At 36.7% G+C, this 16,954-nt stretch overlaps 1 protein-coding gene across 2 annotated transcripts in view; it reads left to right on the top strand.

Annotated features, from left to right (window-relative positions):
- Positions 1 to 1,044: 1,044 nt before the first annotated feature.
- The window catches only part of CAPS2 (calcyphosine 2), a 29,451-nt gene continuing 13,541 nt past the window's right edge, over positions 1,045 to 16,954 (top strand). The window contains exons 1-7 of one of the 2 annotated variants that reach the window (XM_029086117.1): positions 1,045 to 1,122; positions 3,427 to 3,473; positions 4,733 to 4,778; positions 4,900 to 5,010; positions 8,564 to 8,719; positions 11,112 to 11,237; positions 14,897 to 14,964. In XM_029086117.1, the coding sequence (XP_028941950.1) occupies positions 1,045 to 1,122; positions 3,427 to 3,473; positions 4,733 to 4,778; positions 4,900 to 5,010; positions 8,564 to 8,719; positions 11,112 to 11,237; positions 14,897 to 14,964 (632 nt within the window). Of the gene's footprint in view, positions 1,123 to 3,426; positions 3,474 to 4,732; positions 4,779 to 4,899; positions 5,038 to 8,560; positions 8,720 to 11,111; positions 11,238 to 14,896; positions 14,965 to 16,954 lie in introns of both variants that reach the window. The other variant, XM_029086116.1, reaches the window with a different exon arrangement.

Below are 16,954 nucleotides of genomic sequence, written 5' to 3'. Positions count from 1 at the left end.
CGGGCCTTCTCCGTCAGCCGTGCTCGGCCCGTCCGGCCCCGCCGGTGAGAGAGGGCGGCCGGTGCCCTGCCCTGCCCTGCCGGGGCCCCGGGCCGCTCCTGGGCACTGCCCGCCCTGCGCTCCCGGGAAGATACATCGTTTCCGTGGAGCTGCCTGAGCCCATAATGATTATTGCTCCCGGTAACGTTATTTCGGCTGTTAACGGTTAAAGGCACCAACGGTCTCTTGCCCCTGCGCCTTCAGCTGGCAGGCGCTGCGCTTGAGCTCGTGTGCAGGCGGCGGCTCTTCGCTGTAAGCGCCCGGGGAGCGGGGCTGCGGCCGGCCCGTTTCTGGTGGCTGGCAGCTGTGTGGGCCTCTGCGAGCAGGCCCTCCTGCAGCTGCCCTGCCTGCTCAGGGCACGGGTACCTGGGAGTTAAAACTGGCTCAGGGGGTAGAAACTGGGTCAGCTTTTGTGGATGGAGAGTTGAAAATGGAGCATCTGATTTATAGGAAATAAATGATAGGCTTTTGGTTGAAAACTGGCAGGGTGTGAGGAGAAACCGGCAGAGCAGGAGGCTGATGGCGTACTGATAGTGTCACTCCAGAGCCTTCGGAGGCCATCGGTGTGCTAGGAGCGCCCTTCATACCTTCCCAAAAATACTTGGTCCCAGGGCATGGTGCAGTCAGGAGCCAGGCAGCATCACTAAGTGAAGAGTAAAAGAGGTTTGATATTTTGGAGGGGTAGCAAATCAGTAGTGCTGGTATGAGAAGGTATCAAGAGGAGTGTAAAGGGAAGAGGGAGTTAAACTTGAGGCAAAGATGCAAATTTGGACAGGAATCTGGTCAAGCATTAGTAAGGAAAGATTGAAATTGAGAGGCAGTGAAAAAGGGAACCCAGCAAAATTTCACAGATTGCTGAAGACAATACCCAAATTGTTGGTGATGGACACATTCTTTTATTGCAATAATGTTTATTTGCAGAAGTACTTATATAAAAAATACATCATTTTCTTAGTATTTTTTTTCTGATTTTCAGTTTATTTTGAAGGCTTCCATTGAGTTTGCATGGATTTGGAAGTTAAAGGAGTTGCTGCATCCCCTCGAAAGCAGGCTCAGCTGTCATTGATGGGGAAGAAATGTCAGGTATGTTAAAGGAAGGCTTGTGGTTGTTTTCCTTCCTTACTTTTATATTTTTACAAATAATTTAGTCATACTTCAGAAGGTTTTTAGTTCAAGGTTATAATATACTCTGTAGAGAAGAAAACTTGTAAAGAATTTGTTTTTGTCAGCAAGTGATAGTTTAGTATGATAACTTCTCAAAAGACGGAGAGAATTTCCAATAAAAATAGCTGGCCTAAAATTACTGATATTCAGGGTACTTAGCTGGGATGTGGAGAACTTGGGAACAAGCTAATGCTTGCAATTAAGTCCAGCAGAGGTTTAAAGCTGTGCTGTGTGCTGTCTTGAGCTGTTGGTGAAACTGGTAACAGGTGTGTCTTTTTTGTTTTGCAAGGCAGCGATAAAGTAAAGCAACCCCCAAAACATAATTTCAACGGCATGCTTTCCGATAGATGTGTGAAATGACTCTCAGTGCTCTGCATTCAGTATGAAGGGGAATTTTGTTTTCCAGGTATTCCTAATAGTCTCTGTTTTGAGATAAGTTAGGTGTGCAACCCTCACAAGATCACTGTAGCAGAAACTTTCAGGATAACTTTTGAAAGCTTGAGTAGTACAAATACGATCCTGGATTCCGAGGGCCGTTGTTTTTATTATAGCTGAGGTAAATATTAATATTTTTAATAGCAATTGTTTTTTCTCACGGATACTGTGTACTTTATGCCCCTGAATTAAAGTTAATTGGTAATCTTCCCTCATTTGGAAGGAAAAAGGACCTTTTGTAAATGATGTCACATTAATTTTATAATGTTACCTTTTAGCTAGTCTTTTGAGAATGAAATACCTGCATACAACAGAACCTTTAGGGCTTTTAGTGTAGACTGCAAAAGAAGTGAAATGTCCCATTTTTATCTTAATTTCTCACCCCTTTTTTCCTTCTTTTTCTCATGCCCCCCAGTTTCCAAATTTAGACTCCCTGGTCTATCTGATTCTTGGTGGCTTACAAAAATAAATCATAGATTAAAATTAAGTTGAAACTAGGTGGTTTACCCCATAAATGTGGGCAGTCTTCAGGATGATTTTTGTTTGCTTTCTTCCTGATTTGATGACTTTTGGAAAAGGAATTACATTATGAATTTAACATCTAGCATGTGGTACGTTCTTTATCTTAGCAGAGTTGAAATGGTACAGAAAAATCGTATACTTGTGATTTAATGCGTTGCATTTAGTTTTAAGAATAAATTAGGTTACACTCGTAACGGTTTTTACCTATTTGACCACAAGGCGGCGGTGTTTCTCACGTGCCGCCTTACCTTACTGGAGAGGCATTTTAATTTTTTTAAACCTGAATAGCCTTTTTTGAAGGCACTACTGGGCAGCGTTGCTGAACTGTGAACTTCTTTTTCAGGAGCAGGCTGCATGGGTGTGTGGCAAGAAAGGAGTTACAGTTTTTTGACTACTCTTAAATCGTGAAAGATGTTAGGGCACCACTGGAAGTAGGATGTCTGCTGAGTTCAGACTGTGATGCTGAGATCTCTGAGCTGAAGAGTGTGAAAACAAAGATGCTGGCCCTGGTTCAGAACATCCCTGAAACACATTTTTTTTTTTTTTTTTCAGATTGGAAGGCCAGTTGGGGGAATGTGTGCTTGCCCCAGTCGAACAGTCTTTCCCCTAGGGATTTGCTGTTGGCTGTTTTCAGAAAGCTGTAGTGGGGTAGATGGAGCTTTGGCTTGAGTCTTCTTGCCAGGTTGTTGCTCAGCTGAGTTTGGAGATCTGTGTGGTACATGGCCATGCAAAATAAACAGTGTGAGTGCAGAAGCTGCCTACTCATCATCATGTGCTGCTATAGCTGAGATGATAGTTACTGCAAATATCAAGGCTTCTTTGGGATCTGAGCTAGCTCCTTGTGAGCTAGCTGGCTGTTGGTATTTTGGCTTAAGGGTTGGCTGGGGGGTTGGTTCCCAACCGACAAGGACGATTGCTAGTTGGAAACCTAAACCCTTATGAACAGTGATTGTACAAAGTCTCAAGAAAATTGATTATTTTTAAAGCATTATTAGCTGATGTGGATACCATCTGTGTTGTGAATTCTTAATGGCTGGAAATCTTTCTAGCATGATGAATATTCAGTCTTTTAGTCTCAAGATCTGTAAGAATCAACTGTCAATGGAAAGTTTCTGGTTTGTGCTTTTGTTAGTAGCATCTCAGTCAAATATGTTGGATAGATACTTTGAGACATTGATTTTAAATATTCCAGGGGAAGTTGAAAGAGCGAACCGTGTATTTTAATCCTAATCCCTGTAGGTATGTAATAATGTGTCATTCTTTTAGGGCTGGAGACCAGATACACGAGCCACTCATGGCCCTCGCCCACCAGAGTAAGTCTGCTTCTGTTTCTGATCAGTTTGTTTAATTGTGCATGATTAACACAATGCTTTTGCATTTATATGCAACTCACTGTTCCATGAAATTTATCATCATAGGTTTGTTTTCTGTGATTTATATTTACAGGAGAATATTTGATGCATTATTTACATTGGAATTAAATTGGTTTACATTTGGTTGAGTTTAACAGTAGAGTTGTACTCAGAGCTTTCATATTTATACCTAGTCTTTCTTGAATATTTTTAATATAGCAGTCTGCAAAAAGAGAAAAACATTTTTTAACTATTAGCCTTTTCTGCAGGTATTACAGTAAACATTACAGAGAAACTGTTGTGCAGGGTTTTTACAAGAAATGGGAAATTTTATACAATGTTTCTAAAAATTAAAAACCTTTTAGTGCCTTCAACAGGTAAGCAACATCTGCTCTTCCAAGGACCATGTTTTATAGTTTAGGTTTTCTTGTTTACTGGAATGCTTTATAGCCAATGATTCTTTCTACATTATTTTATAAGCATGTGTGACCATGACCTTGGATTGTTCATATCAAAGTCAAATAGCTTCCCTTTCTGTGTAAAGACTGGAAATTAGAAAGTTCTCTTATTCCAAGAAGTAATCTTGTTATAATAGGGTTGTTTGGAAATATTGTTGGTAAAATATGAAAAATATGAATTCATGATGTGCCAGAATATACCTGAAGTAAAAGCAGAAGGCACAGAGATGCTTTGGTGAATTGGAGGTGTTTTCATTTCTTAAGCAGAGTAAAGTACTGAAGCATAGTTGGCTTCCAGTGTGTTAATCTCTTACAGAAAGTTTGGAAAGTTTGCATGCCAAGGAGCTATTGGTTCCCTGTTGCCTCTTTGTTGACTGATTGTACAGGGATGTTGACATAGACCTGCTGTAGAAGATGGGAATAAGGAATCCCTGATTTATGATCTTATTGAAGCAGCTCCTGTTGCAGAGTGAAGAGAAGCCAAGATGGGCATGCTGGGAGGGAAGAAGGGCCTTACAGGGGCTTTGGCTGCAACTGGGGAAGAGGAAAAGCTCAGTGGCCAGTTCCTGAGCTGAAGCAAGAGGGGCTAATAAGGATTTTCTGAGTCAGCTATCTCCAGTTGTAGTGAAACTGTTCACAGCAGGGAAATTTTTGTGAAGGAGATAATAATAATAATAATAATAACTAATAGGCAGTTTGCTTTTACTGTAATTGAAAAATAAGTTAATGTATCGCTATTAAAATCATTTTAACTTCCTGCAGGGTGCCATGCCTAGATCTAGGGAGGCTGAGAGATTCTGATGAAGAGGTAATTATAAATTAATAGTTTCTAGAATTCGTATGTTGCAGGAGTTTATAAAAATATCACTCTGAATATGAAACAATTACGATTGCTTGTCCCTTTTTTTTTTCCCCTCCTGTAATTTTAGGATGGGGACTCTTACATACCATACAGTGGAAGTTATCCTCATACATGCCTTCTAGATTCATCTCCAGATTGGAGAGCGTCATTACGAACACCAAATGCACAGCATCATCAGGCTCAACAGGTCAGTCTGTTGCTGCAAGTGTCTTTTCTACGTTACCTCTAAAGGGGAATATTTTAAAACATACTTAGATTTATTATACAAGTTATAACTTTGGTTAAACAAGTGACGATTTTGGTTAAGCTCTTGTCTCCAAGTGCTATTGGTTGAGAATATTTTTGGCAAAGTACTTTTTACTGAGAAGCCTCTAGAATATTTAAAAAAATCCTATTTTCTTAAATACTTTAACTCTTCTTTGTTGGTTGATACACTCATCCTTTTCATTGTACTCATTTTTTAAGAGATACATTAGTAGCTATCTTTATTAAGTAACTGAAAAATGTAATACTTTTGAGGTAGCCTATAACTTTGGTTTTTCTTTCTAAATAAAGTGGAACTTAAAAATATAATAAAGACAAGATCAATAGTACTCAGTAAGTCTATGATTGAAGGCAAAACCCAAGTTTACAAACAATAAGTATTATTTCTATGGAAGAATAGTTACCTCTGGTGAAAAGGAAACTTTTGGAGTTATGTGCAGCCATTTCATAGGGTTTTTCTGAACTCTCTTCTCTTTAAAGCAGAACCATGATGTTAACTTTGAAATTATGTTCGATTTGTCCGAACACTTTTATAGTTAAATTTTCCTGATCACATATCAGCATTTTTTTCCCTGGATGACTAAGAAACAGAATCACCACTAATCCTAGGTGCTTTATAAGGAAAATCAGTAGTCCAGATGCTAACATTCTGGTTTATAGTACAGTACAGCTCTGTTCAGGATCAATGTCCACTATAACAATTTTAAGAATTAATTTAATTACTGAGTTATCACAGTTCCCTGAATGCAGGAAAAATTTTCCTTTGAACTCTTATGTCTGAATTAAATTTGAAAAAAAGAATGTGGCATATTTTTATTTGATCATTGATACATGTTTAATTTCTCTTTTCTTTTAGTTTAAGCAGGTGTCTAGAAAATCTTGTCAGAAGAAAACAGAGGTAAAGTAGCTGAAAAAATATACACTTAACAAAATAATATTAGCAGTTCAGTAGTAGAGTACTATAGTGTAAGGTCTGAAAATGTAATATGTTTTAACTTCTCTGTGACAGGAACTAGCTTATGGGAGAGACTATTTTTAATATGGTCATTCCATCAGTATTTTGAGTGTTTCAAATGTGATAATTAAAGGAAAAATGCTGAAGTACTGCAAATAGTAGTCTTTGGTTTGTAGTCCCTATGTATTCAAGAGTTTAGATATCTACAGCTTTAAACTAATTGAGAAACAATGCTACCTACGTGATTATTTTCTGTCATAATCATGTACCATACATAATAATAGTAAAAATCTTATTAGTAGTAGTACATTTTCATTTGTTTAGAGTGTAGGAAATATCCCTACTTATCATTGTTATCTCTTTTTGGAAGAATTGGAAAATACACTGTTTAAAAATCCATTGTTTCCAGAATATTTAACTTACGTAAACCCAAGAAATACTCTAATGAATGTGATGCAAACAGAAGTGTAGCTGGAGGGAAAAACAGTTTTTAATTAATTTGTATATAACCTGTGCCCCTTGAAACAAATTATATAGCAACTTGTATGGCAGGACTCCAAATTGGCTGCAGCTCAAGGTAAACCTACCAAGATCATAATTTTATGTTTCCCTATATAACCAAACGGTTTCTCAGCTTGAAAAAAAAAAAAAAAAAAAGCATTTAAATAAAAACCAAAATGGTCAAGTGGGGTTTTTTGTTTTGTTTCAAATAACTGACTAAGGATGTACTAATACTCAGAATATCTATGTGCCCAACATAGGTTTATACACATCGTAAGATGCATCTGTAAACATAGAATCATAGAATTGTTTTGGTTGGAAAAGACCTTTAAGATCATTGAGTCCTACCATAAACCTAACACTGCCAAGTCCACCACTAAACCACATCCCTAAACCCCACATCTACATGTTTTTTAAATACCTCCAGGGATGGTGACTCCACCACTTCCCTGGGCAGCCTGTTTCAGTGCTTAAGGTGAAGAAATTTTTCCTACTATACAATCTAAACCTTCCCTGGCGCAACTTGAGGTCATTTCCTCTTGTCATATTGCTTGTTACTGGGGAGAAGAGATCGAGACCCACCTCACTACAACCTCAGGTAGTTGTAGAGAGTGATAACATCTCCCCTTGTTACAACAGATAGTTATTTTCCTCTGTACTGCACTGTAAGTGTGCAGTGCAAACATACTTGAGTTACTATTCTGTTTTTAGGTCTCGATGCCTAGAATTTCATTCCTTGCTTTACCTCTTTTTTTTTTAAAATATAAAGTTCATACATATAATTCTGTCTAACTGCAGGAAGGCTAACAGGAGGCTGGTATGGCTTTGTCTGTTTCTCAGAATCTTTCTCCCTTTCTTCTCTGCTTTTCTTTGTGAAACTGTTGTTACTTCCTTTCTGCCTTCATTATCTCTTAAATACAGGAGTGCTGGATGTGCAGGAATGTGTCTTCTGTTCACTTACCCTCTTTTGCTCTGTCTCTCTCTCTATTTTTGCCTGACTTTTTTTTATTTAGTATTTCTTTTTTATGGAGAAGATTTTCAAGCAGTTCTAAAATATCTTAATGTATTCCTCTGAGTGACCTTTATTTCTGCCTTGCTTGCTTCTGGGGTCCTGACTGAGCATTCCTTTAGCAAGATATATTCCAGCTTCATCAATAACAGACTGTGTAAGTAAATCTTCCCAAAATAGGTAATTTTTGGAAGAATAATTTAAATATAGTGTCATCATTCAGGAATTAACCAGTGAAGGAATGTGGATCCTCTTTTGAAAGAGAAAGCTGCCCTTTCAAGAACATACATCTTTTGGATTTTTGCGAGATGGTTTTCTAGAACAGGACTGTTGCACTGCTGTTGCAAGATGAGATGTGTCAAGTAGAGATGCTAGATAAGACCATCTTACTTTTGTTAGCATTGAAGGAATATCACTTAAATGCTGACGGTATTAGTTATTCAGCGAAAGAAGAATGGAGTCTTGGCCTTCTGTCATTGCTGCTATTTCTACACCCTCCATTGTGTAGAGCACTGAAATGGACATCACATTAGAAAGGTACTTGGCTGGCTTCAAAGCCTTTTCAGCTGGTGTTTCTCTAGGGAAGGAAGTCCCAGTACTAATGCTCATCTGCCATCCAGGAATATTAGAACTTCTGATTGAAAAATCCATCAACCCATTTTCAGTCATCCAAAATCAAATGTCAGAATTCCCGTTTTAGTAATCTGTAACATTATTTTATCAGACAGAAACACTGAATCTTGGCTTTTCTCTTTAAAAGAGGTATAAAACCATTTGTCTGTGTACTTTTTAGATTTAAAAATGGCAGAATATAAGAACTCAATGAAAATTAAGCTTGAATATGCAGTCATATTTGTATTTTTTTTTAATGTGAAGCATAGTGTGAAGAAGTTTCAGAAGTTATACTGGATAGGAATTATAATAATGCTGTTCTCTTTCAATAGATCAGCCATTGGCTTTCCTATTGATTATTCTTTGCTTTAACATTCTGTTTTATAGCAGAAGACAATACCAGAAAATCTGCCGTCACCAACAGGCAAATATAAATTGAAGCATCATCAGTATGAAGCAGATACGCAGGAAGAATATGAGCAGTATTCTCAGAGCATTGCAGAAAAGAAAAAAGACCACCTCCAGTGTCCAGAAGCTTCGATAAAGGTAGCTGGCAAAGAAGTAATTGCATTTTTAAATAGCAAGTGTACGTTGGTATTTCACTACAGTGTTTGGAGAGGTTTGCACGTGTGTGTAATTAATTTCTTGCATGTTTTTATCGTAAATAAATAAAAATGTGTAATTTCAGCATCTAATGTTGAGTAGGAAATAAAATATAGGAAGCTTGTTTCATTTGTTCCAGAATAAGAAACTGAGGTGCTCTGAGGATCTAAGTAAGTTTGTATTCTGTGGTAAGAAATGTAACATTTGCCCTCATGGTGCACCTCTAGCCTGAGGATGAAGATCAGGGTGACTGACAGGGAGGAGTTTGCAGCCTAAGATGATGAGAGACAGCAGGAAGATCTTGCTAAAATATTATTTCCAAATACAGAAATGCATTCAGGCTTTTTTATTTTTTAAATATAGAAGTATTTTAATTATTGTTCTATTCAATTATGACTCTGTGTAGGACTTAAAAAAGGAGGAGTGAAAGATGTAATCTTTACCTTAGAGAGCTATTAACACTGCAAATGGAAGGGAATATGGAGTTAAAATAATGAAAGATATTATCTCTACTTCTTGTATTGATGTTGTGTAAGATCCAGTACGGTTATACTGCAAAGTTGGACCGCAAGCTGTATTAATTCTGCCAGGTTTCTTATGTGTTTTTAAATTAAAACTAAGATGCCAACAAGGGAAGATCAGTGGAGAGAAACTGGAAAACAAAGGAGTGAAAAAAACCCTTTCCTCTTGTTGTGGAAGAGAAAGTGGAGAAGGGTGGCTGCACAGAGCAAGATACATCATTGTAGGTGTAAGGGAACTGGGAACAAAAGTGAGCAACAGCTGTGAGGACTGGCCGAATGCTAGATTGTGCTGAGGGTAGATGACCATTTAAGAATCTTAATGAAAAGTTAAGTATGCAGATGTTGAGGGAACATATTGTGCTGTTTGTAATTAATAACAATAATTTTACTGATTTTACTTGCTTAATGTTCAGTAGAATGAAGAGGGCAGGTCTTACGTAAGACAAAGATTCTGTTTCACATATTGTTGTTTATTGTTTTACACACAGTGTTGATAGTTTTAAAGGGGCTGTATCCTCTTATAGTCATTCTTCTAGTGTTCAGTTAAAAGCTGGAGGACCTGCAAGTACCTAGAATTAAACATTCTGTGAGTAAAAGAGTTGAGTGAAAAAAAATATTATTTTGTTAAGTTTATATTTAGTGGCAGTTACTTTGGGTTTGGGGTTTTTTTTTTGGTGTGTGTGTGTGTGTGGTTTGGTTTGGTTTGTTTTTTTTACAATTCCAATGTTACGTACTAGTCTGACATCCTCGTGTCATCCGTTTTCCAAGGAGTGACTCCTTTATATGGTGTTCTGCAAGCTCGTCAAAAGGCTGTATACAGGAGCTGCCAAGTTAACTTGAAATTGAAGAAATAGCTGGCAAGTGTATGCCGAGAGAGAAAAAGCAGGATTGGCTTATTCTGGAGATTTTGGGTTCCAGAAAGATACTTGCTGAGCACTAGAAGCTGTGTGTGTCAGCTCTTTTGACAGATTTTCATATTGTCTAGCAGAGCAATTTTCTGTGTTAGACATTATCACCTGATTAAATTAATAAATCAAATCCTTCTTAGATTTCAATATATTTATTGCTTTAGCAGATTAGTGGAACTTGTAATAGCTTTGCTTCTCTGAAAAGAAGCTGCTCCTGAGAAGCATAGCTGACAAAACCTTCCCTTTTGATTTATTTCCCGTGTTCCCTCGCTCCTGACTTCTCTACACTTTGTCAGTTTTCTTCATATCTTCCGTGTAGGAGATATTTCTGTAATACCCTCAGTCTCGTTTACGGGTCTGTTAGACCCAGGTCAGCCGTGTGCTTTGGCTTTTCCTTATCCGGACTGTATTTAACTTCTTTGATGGTCAAAAAGCAGCATCTCTGCAATGGTGAACTTTGAGCTATATGCATAATGGCAAAGCTGCTATTTTCTTATGGCTGTTCTTGAGCAGAACAGAGAAGGGATGAGCTTTTACCTTCTTCAGAGGGGTACCTACAGTCTACCTTCTCTGACTTGCTGCTGATTTTGCACAAAGATTGGAGGAACACAGTATTTTTGAGATTTTATTTCAATAGGGTTGAAAGGTAGTAAGTATTCAAAAGCTAAAAGGAAAGACTGGAGAGCAAGATTTGTAAGCTCAGTTTCTGTAGAAAACTAGGCTTAAAAAATTTGTTACTTTTTCTAATTAGCATGAAGTGGAAGAAGTAGACACTTTTTAAAAAAGGAAGAAAGAAAAATACTTTTAAATAAATTGTTGGGGAAATTTGTTTTGTGGGAGATTTTTTGTTTGCTTTTCTTAAAATTAATTAAATTTTATTTGTTAAAAGAATGTATTTTTACCTAGGGTACACAGCTTGAAGATGGACATAATGATGATGATCTTACTGCTCTTGATGAGAAAGCTCTGCTGCAACAATGCTACACAAGCAAGCCCTGTAATATGTGGCACAGTATAAGGAAATCAGAAGCTGTAAGTATTTTGGCTGGTAGTGTGCTATTAACTGTCTAGACTTGTAGAATGGCTTTCCAGATGCTCAATGGAAGTTAGGCCTTCCGTGATTTGTCCCTAGTATGTAATTGCACCCATTGAAATAATGGGAGTTTAAACATTTGTTTCAATGGGAGCTGAACTGAGCCAGACAGTAAGCATTTTTATTTTTTATCTTATGTGCAATGCTTGTATTTTATGCAGTAATGTGTATAAATTAGAATGCAAATTATTAATAATAAATACAAATATATACATGCAACTAAGATTAACTGAGTTGAGTGAACCTGAGTATAGTGTTAATTTCCCCTGGTCTCTAGCTTGTACCTGAGCCTGTATCCCATGATCCATGGATTCCATGATTCCATCGGCTCTTACTCTGACTTTTTTATAGAGTAAACTGGCTGGTTTTGCTCATTAACTCCTGAAATGGTGTATGTGATGAGAACTGGCTTTGTAAGCTGTATGGGCTCTGCTGTTGGTATTAATTTGGATTAACCAATGCTTTGACTGAGTCTTCAAGCTCCCCAAGGGTGGAGCTTCTACAGCATCTCTAGGCAACATCTTCCTGTGATACACTACTCTCCTGGAGAAGAGGCTCTTCCTGTTAACCATACCCAGCCTCCCAAGGCTCAGGGTGTAACCTTTGCCTCCTGCTATAGCATTGGCCACTGTCAAAAAACGTTTGGTTCTGTCTTCTTTGTAACTACCTTTTGGTTGTAGAATGTTTTCAGAATGCCTCATAGCTACTGCTTCTGCAAACTAAACAAGCCCAGGCTCCCTTAGCATCTTCTTTCAGTTGCTTTGGCTCCGATCTGCTGTCAGATCATTTCCAGGTTCCTCTCATCCCTATTGATCTTGGGAATGAGGGCGCTCTGAAAACCAGAAACAAGTATGGCCTCACTAGCATGCATAGAGGGGAATTAAAACTTTTCTTACATGCATGTACCCAATATATTTACTTACTTTCTTACATAGACACGAATTTTACTCTTTTTAGGACTGAACAATAGGAATCTTGCTCATCTAAGCCCAAGCCTTGAGTTTCGGGTTATTTACACTGATGAAGAACCTCAAGATTTGATATTGCATAATTCAGTGTTTGCATATGCAGAGTTATGGCTTTTATGACTGGTATTTGAAGGTGGTGTTGAACAGAGTTAGCATTCTAATCTTCTCGTGGAATAAGAAGTTTTACAATATTGTAAAAGTAAATAATAATTTTAATTTATTTTGCTTGCTCATCAAGATGCACTGAATTTTGCATCATTGCAAACATTTACTTGATTTCTAGTCTCATCAAAGTGAATGCAGGTGTTGAACTACTGAGGTCACTATTCATTTTCATGATAAGAACATATTTTCAGAAGGTACTTTTATGAAGAATTTGAAGAACCTCCTGTTTGTTATTTTTAGAATAAATTTTAAAATCTCTGCTATAGGGTGAAAATAATGGAAAAAAGTTTTGAAGTATAAGTAGAGTAACTACTTAATGCTAAATCAAATAAGCTGGAAACACTGAGAAAGGGAGCAGGGCTGGATGACAAAATATCATGTATACTGTAGCTGGAATGCTTTAAAAGGAAAGCAGCAGGTGTCTGAGCAAGGTGTCATGGGGACCTTTAGAAGCCCCATTGTTATTGATTAGCACTCATGATTGCACAGGCTGGCTGTCTCTAGGAGCATCTCTTGGGTTCTCTCGGGTTCAAGCTTCTGATAGTGGGTAGGAACGATGGAAAAATTCAGAAGTGGTAACTGCATACATATTCATTCCTTTGGGTATATATTGCTTCAATTGTTGGCGTTTGATTTTAAGGTGCTTTAAGATTTTCCTTAAGAATACATAATGTTAAAATTTCTTTTTACTTTACTCATTACCTTACATTAATGTTAAAATAGAATTTCTCTTAATTTTTCTGTATTTTGGGATGAAAGTTCCCTTATTTAAGACAGCTTATAGTACATGTCCGATTGTCAATATATATAATTAAATTAGGTTTATTTAGAAGAATGTTCATTTTCTGTGAATAACCATATTTTGTGAACAAGAGTTACTACATTTTAACCAATGAGAGCTACTGCAAGTCCAGTGTTTGCCTCAGCAACTTTATAAATTCATAGAGCTTTTGTCTAAGCTGAATGGAAGATGTTTGATGAAAGACTACCTTTTGTGACCTAGGATTCAATTGAAATTCAAGGTGCAAGGTCTCTCTTTTAAAGTCATGTTCTTTTCAGCATGCTAGCTGGTTTGGCTCTATAAGCCAGGGTCCATGCAGTACGTTGTGTTTTAGCAGACACTGCTCTGTATTACCACTGTATCCTCCTTTACATAATGCTTTTTAATACATCTGACCTGACAGCAAATGCACAAAGATTCAGTAACTCAGAATAAAGCACCCTGTAGTTCTCATAGGTGCAAAAATAAAATAGGAAAGCAAACTATCAAGCCTCTTATATCCTATAATTAAGAAGTCTTTAAAGGCTTTAGATCAGTTTGGAATAAACACCAGCTGGTCTGGTGTTACATTACTTATTTGCGTTTTTTAGTTGGTTTTTGGTTTTGTTTTGTTTTGGGTTTGTTTTTTTTGTCTAGTGCCAATCAATATTTACTTGAAGACTGTGAGTTATACCCATAATGTCTCTGTGGAATTAGGGGTTATCCCTTTCAGTTATCTCATGTCTGGGAACCAACTTGCAGTTCTTCAGCCATGGTAAGGCTTCATCTATCTAGAATTTGGTTTGCACACAAGAATTGTGTGGAAAAAAATAATCAGAAAAATATCTTTAATTCTTCAGTTTCAGAATACCTAGAAAGTTGTCAAAAAGGCTGCATAAATCCCCTCAGTAACAGTAATCTCTGTTTTCTCATATACAAAAATTATTTTTGGGGGGGTAAAAGGCAAATTTAAGTGCAGTGAAAAAGTTCAGAAATGTGGACGATAAAACAAAGAGAGATTCTGGGGCCTGATCGTTGCCAGTGGTCTCTGTGCTGTCCTTGGGCATCCTCTTGTGCTTTGGTTTATCTTTCTGTGAAACAAACTAAGATCAATGCCTGAGCACTTCACAGGGACTGGCACAAGGTTATGGTTCGGTGTTACTGTAATAAAAATAATAATAAGATCATGTTAAATCCCCTTCCCCCTTAGGATGATCTTTCCTGAAAGGGTTTTCAGATTGGCCTGTCTCAGCAGAAAATTATTGTGGCATGCAGCAAATAGAAATTGTGCGTGGAGACTTAAGTCTTAAAATAATTTTTTTGATTAAATATTGCTGGAGGTAAAGTTGCATTCTCTGAGTTGGAATCTGTGTCAACCATAAAACCTGGAATAGTGTGAATTTCCTCAGGCTCTATTGTACTTACAGAATTTATTGGAAACAATACAAAGATAAGGATGCTGTCTGTCAACATAAATACTAGAATTTTCATATTTATTGACAACTAATATGCATAGACAATTTGAGTGTGTAGCAGAGAATATTATTTGTCATGCAAATAGAATTATATTAAAAAAGATGGAAGAAAAAGATTAATTGTGACATCAGTAAGATTGTGACCTCTGAATGCTATCTTAAAGGGTAATTTATTATTTGAAATGTCTAGTGTTACATTTCACTTGTTCTTAGTCAGTTTTTCATTGCAGGAGGATGTTGCTGCAGAGAGGAGGAAACAGGCTGTAGTAGAACAAGTAATGGTGGATCAATTAGCTAGGTAAGTGAATTTACTTGTCCCAACAGAAGAATTTAGCTCTGTGAGTGTGGCTTTTCTTGCCTAATAGGTGTTTTGATGATCTTGTTCCAAGTCTTATACAGTCTTAGGTAGTGTTATTATTTGCAAAAATTACTTGAATAAAAAGTCTTTTAAATTTAACTTAAAAGATCAGTTTAAAGTGCTGTGTAAGTTCATTTTTTTCATGAGAGTAACTTTTAATTTTATACTTGAACCTAATTTAAGGGCTTTACAATAGCACTAGTTCTTAGAAATAACCCTGCACCTCCATAAAATATATGGATGCCTGCTGTTACAAATTACACTTCTTGAGTATTTATTGTGTTTTCTGAGAATTTTAACTTTATTAATATTCCTTTATTAATATTGACACAACATCTCTTAGGCATAAAGGAGCATTATAGCAATATTGGGCAGATAGGAAAAAAAGGCACAATGATGAATTATGTTGATCAAGGTTGTCCAGGGAGGATCTGCTAACTTCATTGCTATCCCTTTAGCTCCAAGAAAGCATTGCTTCTATGTGGAAAGATCCCTTTATAAGTTAAGAGTAAAAAAGTAACTTAGAGGTAAAGATGAGTATAGTAAAAATATATTTGCTTATTATTATTATTCTCATAAACTTGTTCTCATTTTTAAGCATGCTTTAATAATTCAGGGCTTTATCCAGGTTGTCTGTTTATGGCAAAATAGGATGGAGCAAGCTAGTTTAATATAGTTCCATGTTACCTTACACTTGCTGAAAATTATCTGTGGGTAGATCTTCAGTATGATGCATTCTGTGCTGAGTTTACAATCTCTGTAGTCATCTGTGTTGATATTCTGGTCCATCAGATCTTAAGACTTTGAGGTTGAAATGTTGTTGCACTTCACCATTTTATTTTTTCTTTGTTCCTATTCCAACTAAAGTTTAAATGTCCTATATTGTTTAAAAGTCTTTTAATGCTTTTACACTATTTAAAAGCTGAGATATCAAGAAAGTTGCCTGAAGGAAACAAGGTTGTCATGAAACACAGTGATAAATTCCAAATGTCATTGTAGGAGGATTAAAAAAATTGAAGTGTTCAGTGCAGAAATCCAGAGTTTTCAAATAAATACTTGTCGTATATCATATCTCTACAAAGATATAAGTAAAGCAGATGATTACAGAGATTATCTTAAAAATGCACCGATTACATTGAAGTGTTTCAGTTCTCCTGATGTTGGATTAAACATACATGTTTTTGCATCTGGGATCATGGATGTTCATTCTATGCTTAACCTCCTTCAGCTGCTTTGCCTTATTTTTTCCATGCATTCCTTCTCCTACTCTGAATCCTTCTGTTGACAATGTCAAAACAATATTCAGTAGTGCTGCAGCTGCATCAGGATGACCTTTTAATTTAAAAAAATCTCTCTATGTTCCAAATATAACTGTGCCAGTACTGCCAAACAAATTGGTATCAGAGAGCAGGATGTTAATCGGGGAAAATTAGTTCAAAACTTGCGTGAAAAAAATCTATTCAAGGAAACACAAAGGTGTTTTCATTTTTTTTTAATTATTTTCTTTAGCAGAGCCAGAGTCAATCTTGCAGTTAAATCAGTGTAACTGATGTGTGTAAAGATTGATCTGTGTAGATCGGAGAGAAAGTTTATAAAACTATATTAGCCATGCAAAATTATTTTTTCCTTCTAATTATGAACCATTCCAGTAGTGTAAAAAGAATCTAATTTATTTTTAAAGGGTCTCTTCTTTTGTTTACTTATTAAACTGATACAGAGAATATAAAAAGGTTCAGAAACCTGTTTATTTAGTTCTTGTCTGCTTGATGGGACTTTGAGATCCTATCGGCTATGTAGTCAGTGCTTTGGGAGAAGAAGTGCCAGTGTTTTTGTTGGGTGATGTCATTGGCCAGTACTAGTAATTGCTGTCACCAATTTTGGGGGAGCCACTGATAAAGAATATCACCAATGGGGTATTTACAGAAATAGT

Source organism: Antrostomus carolinensis, unplaced genomic scaffold, assembly GCF_000700745.2.
Source record: "Antrostomus carolinensis isolate BGI_N321 unplaced genomic scaffold, ASM70074v2 scaffold15397, whole genome shotgun sequence".
Taxonomy (NCBI): domain Eukaryota; kingdom Metazoa; phylum Chordata; class Aves; order Caprimulgiformes; family Caprimulgidae; genus Antrostomus; species Antrostomus carolinensis.
This window is presented reverse-complemented; position numbering and strand designations above follow the sequence as displayed.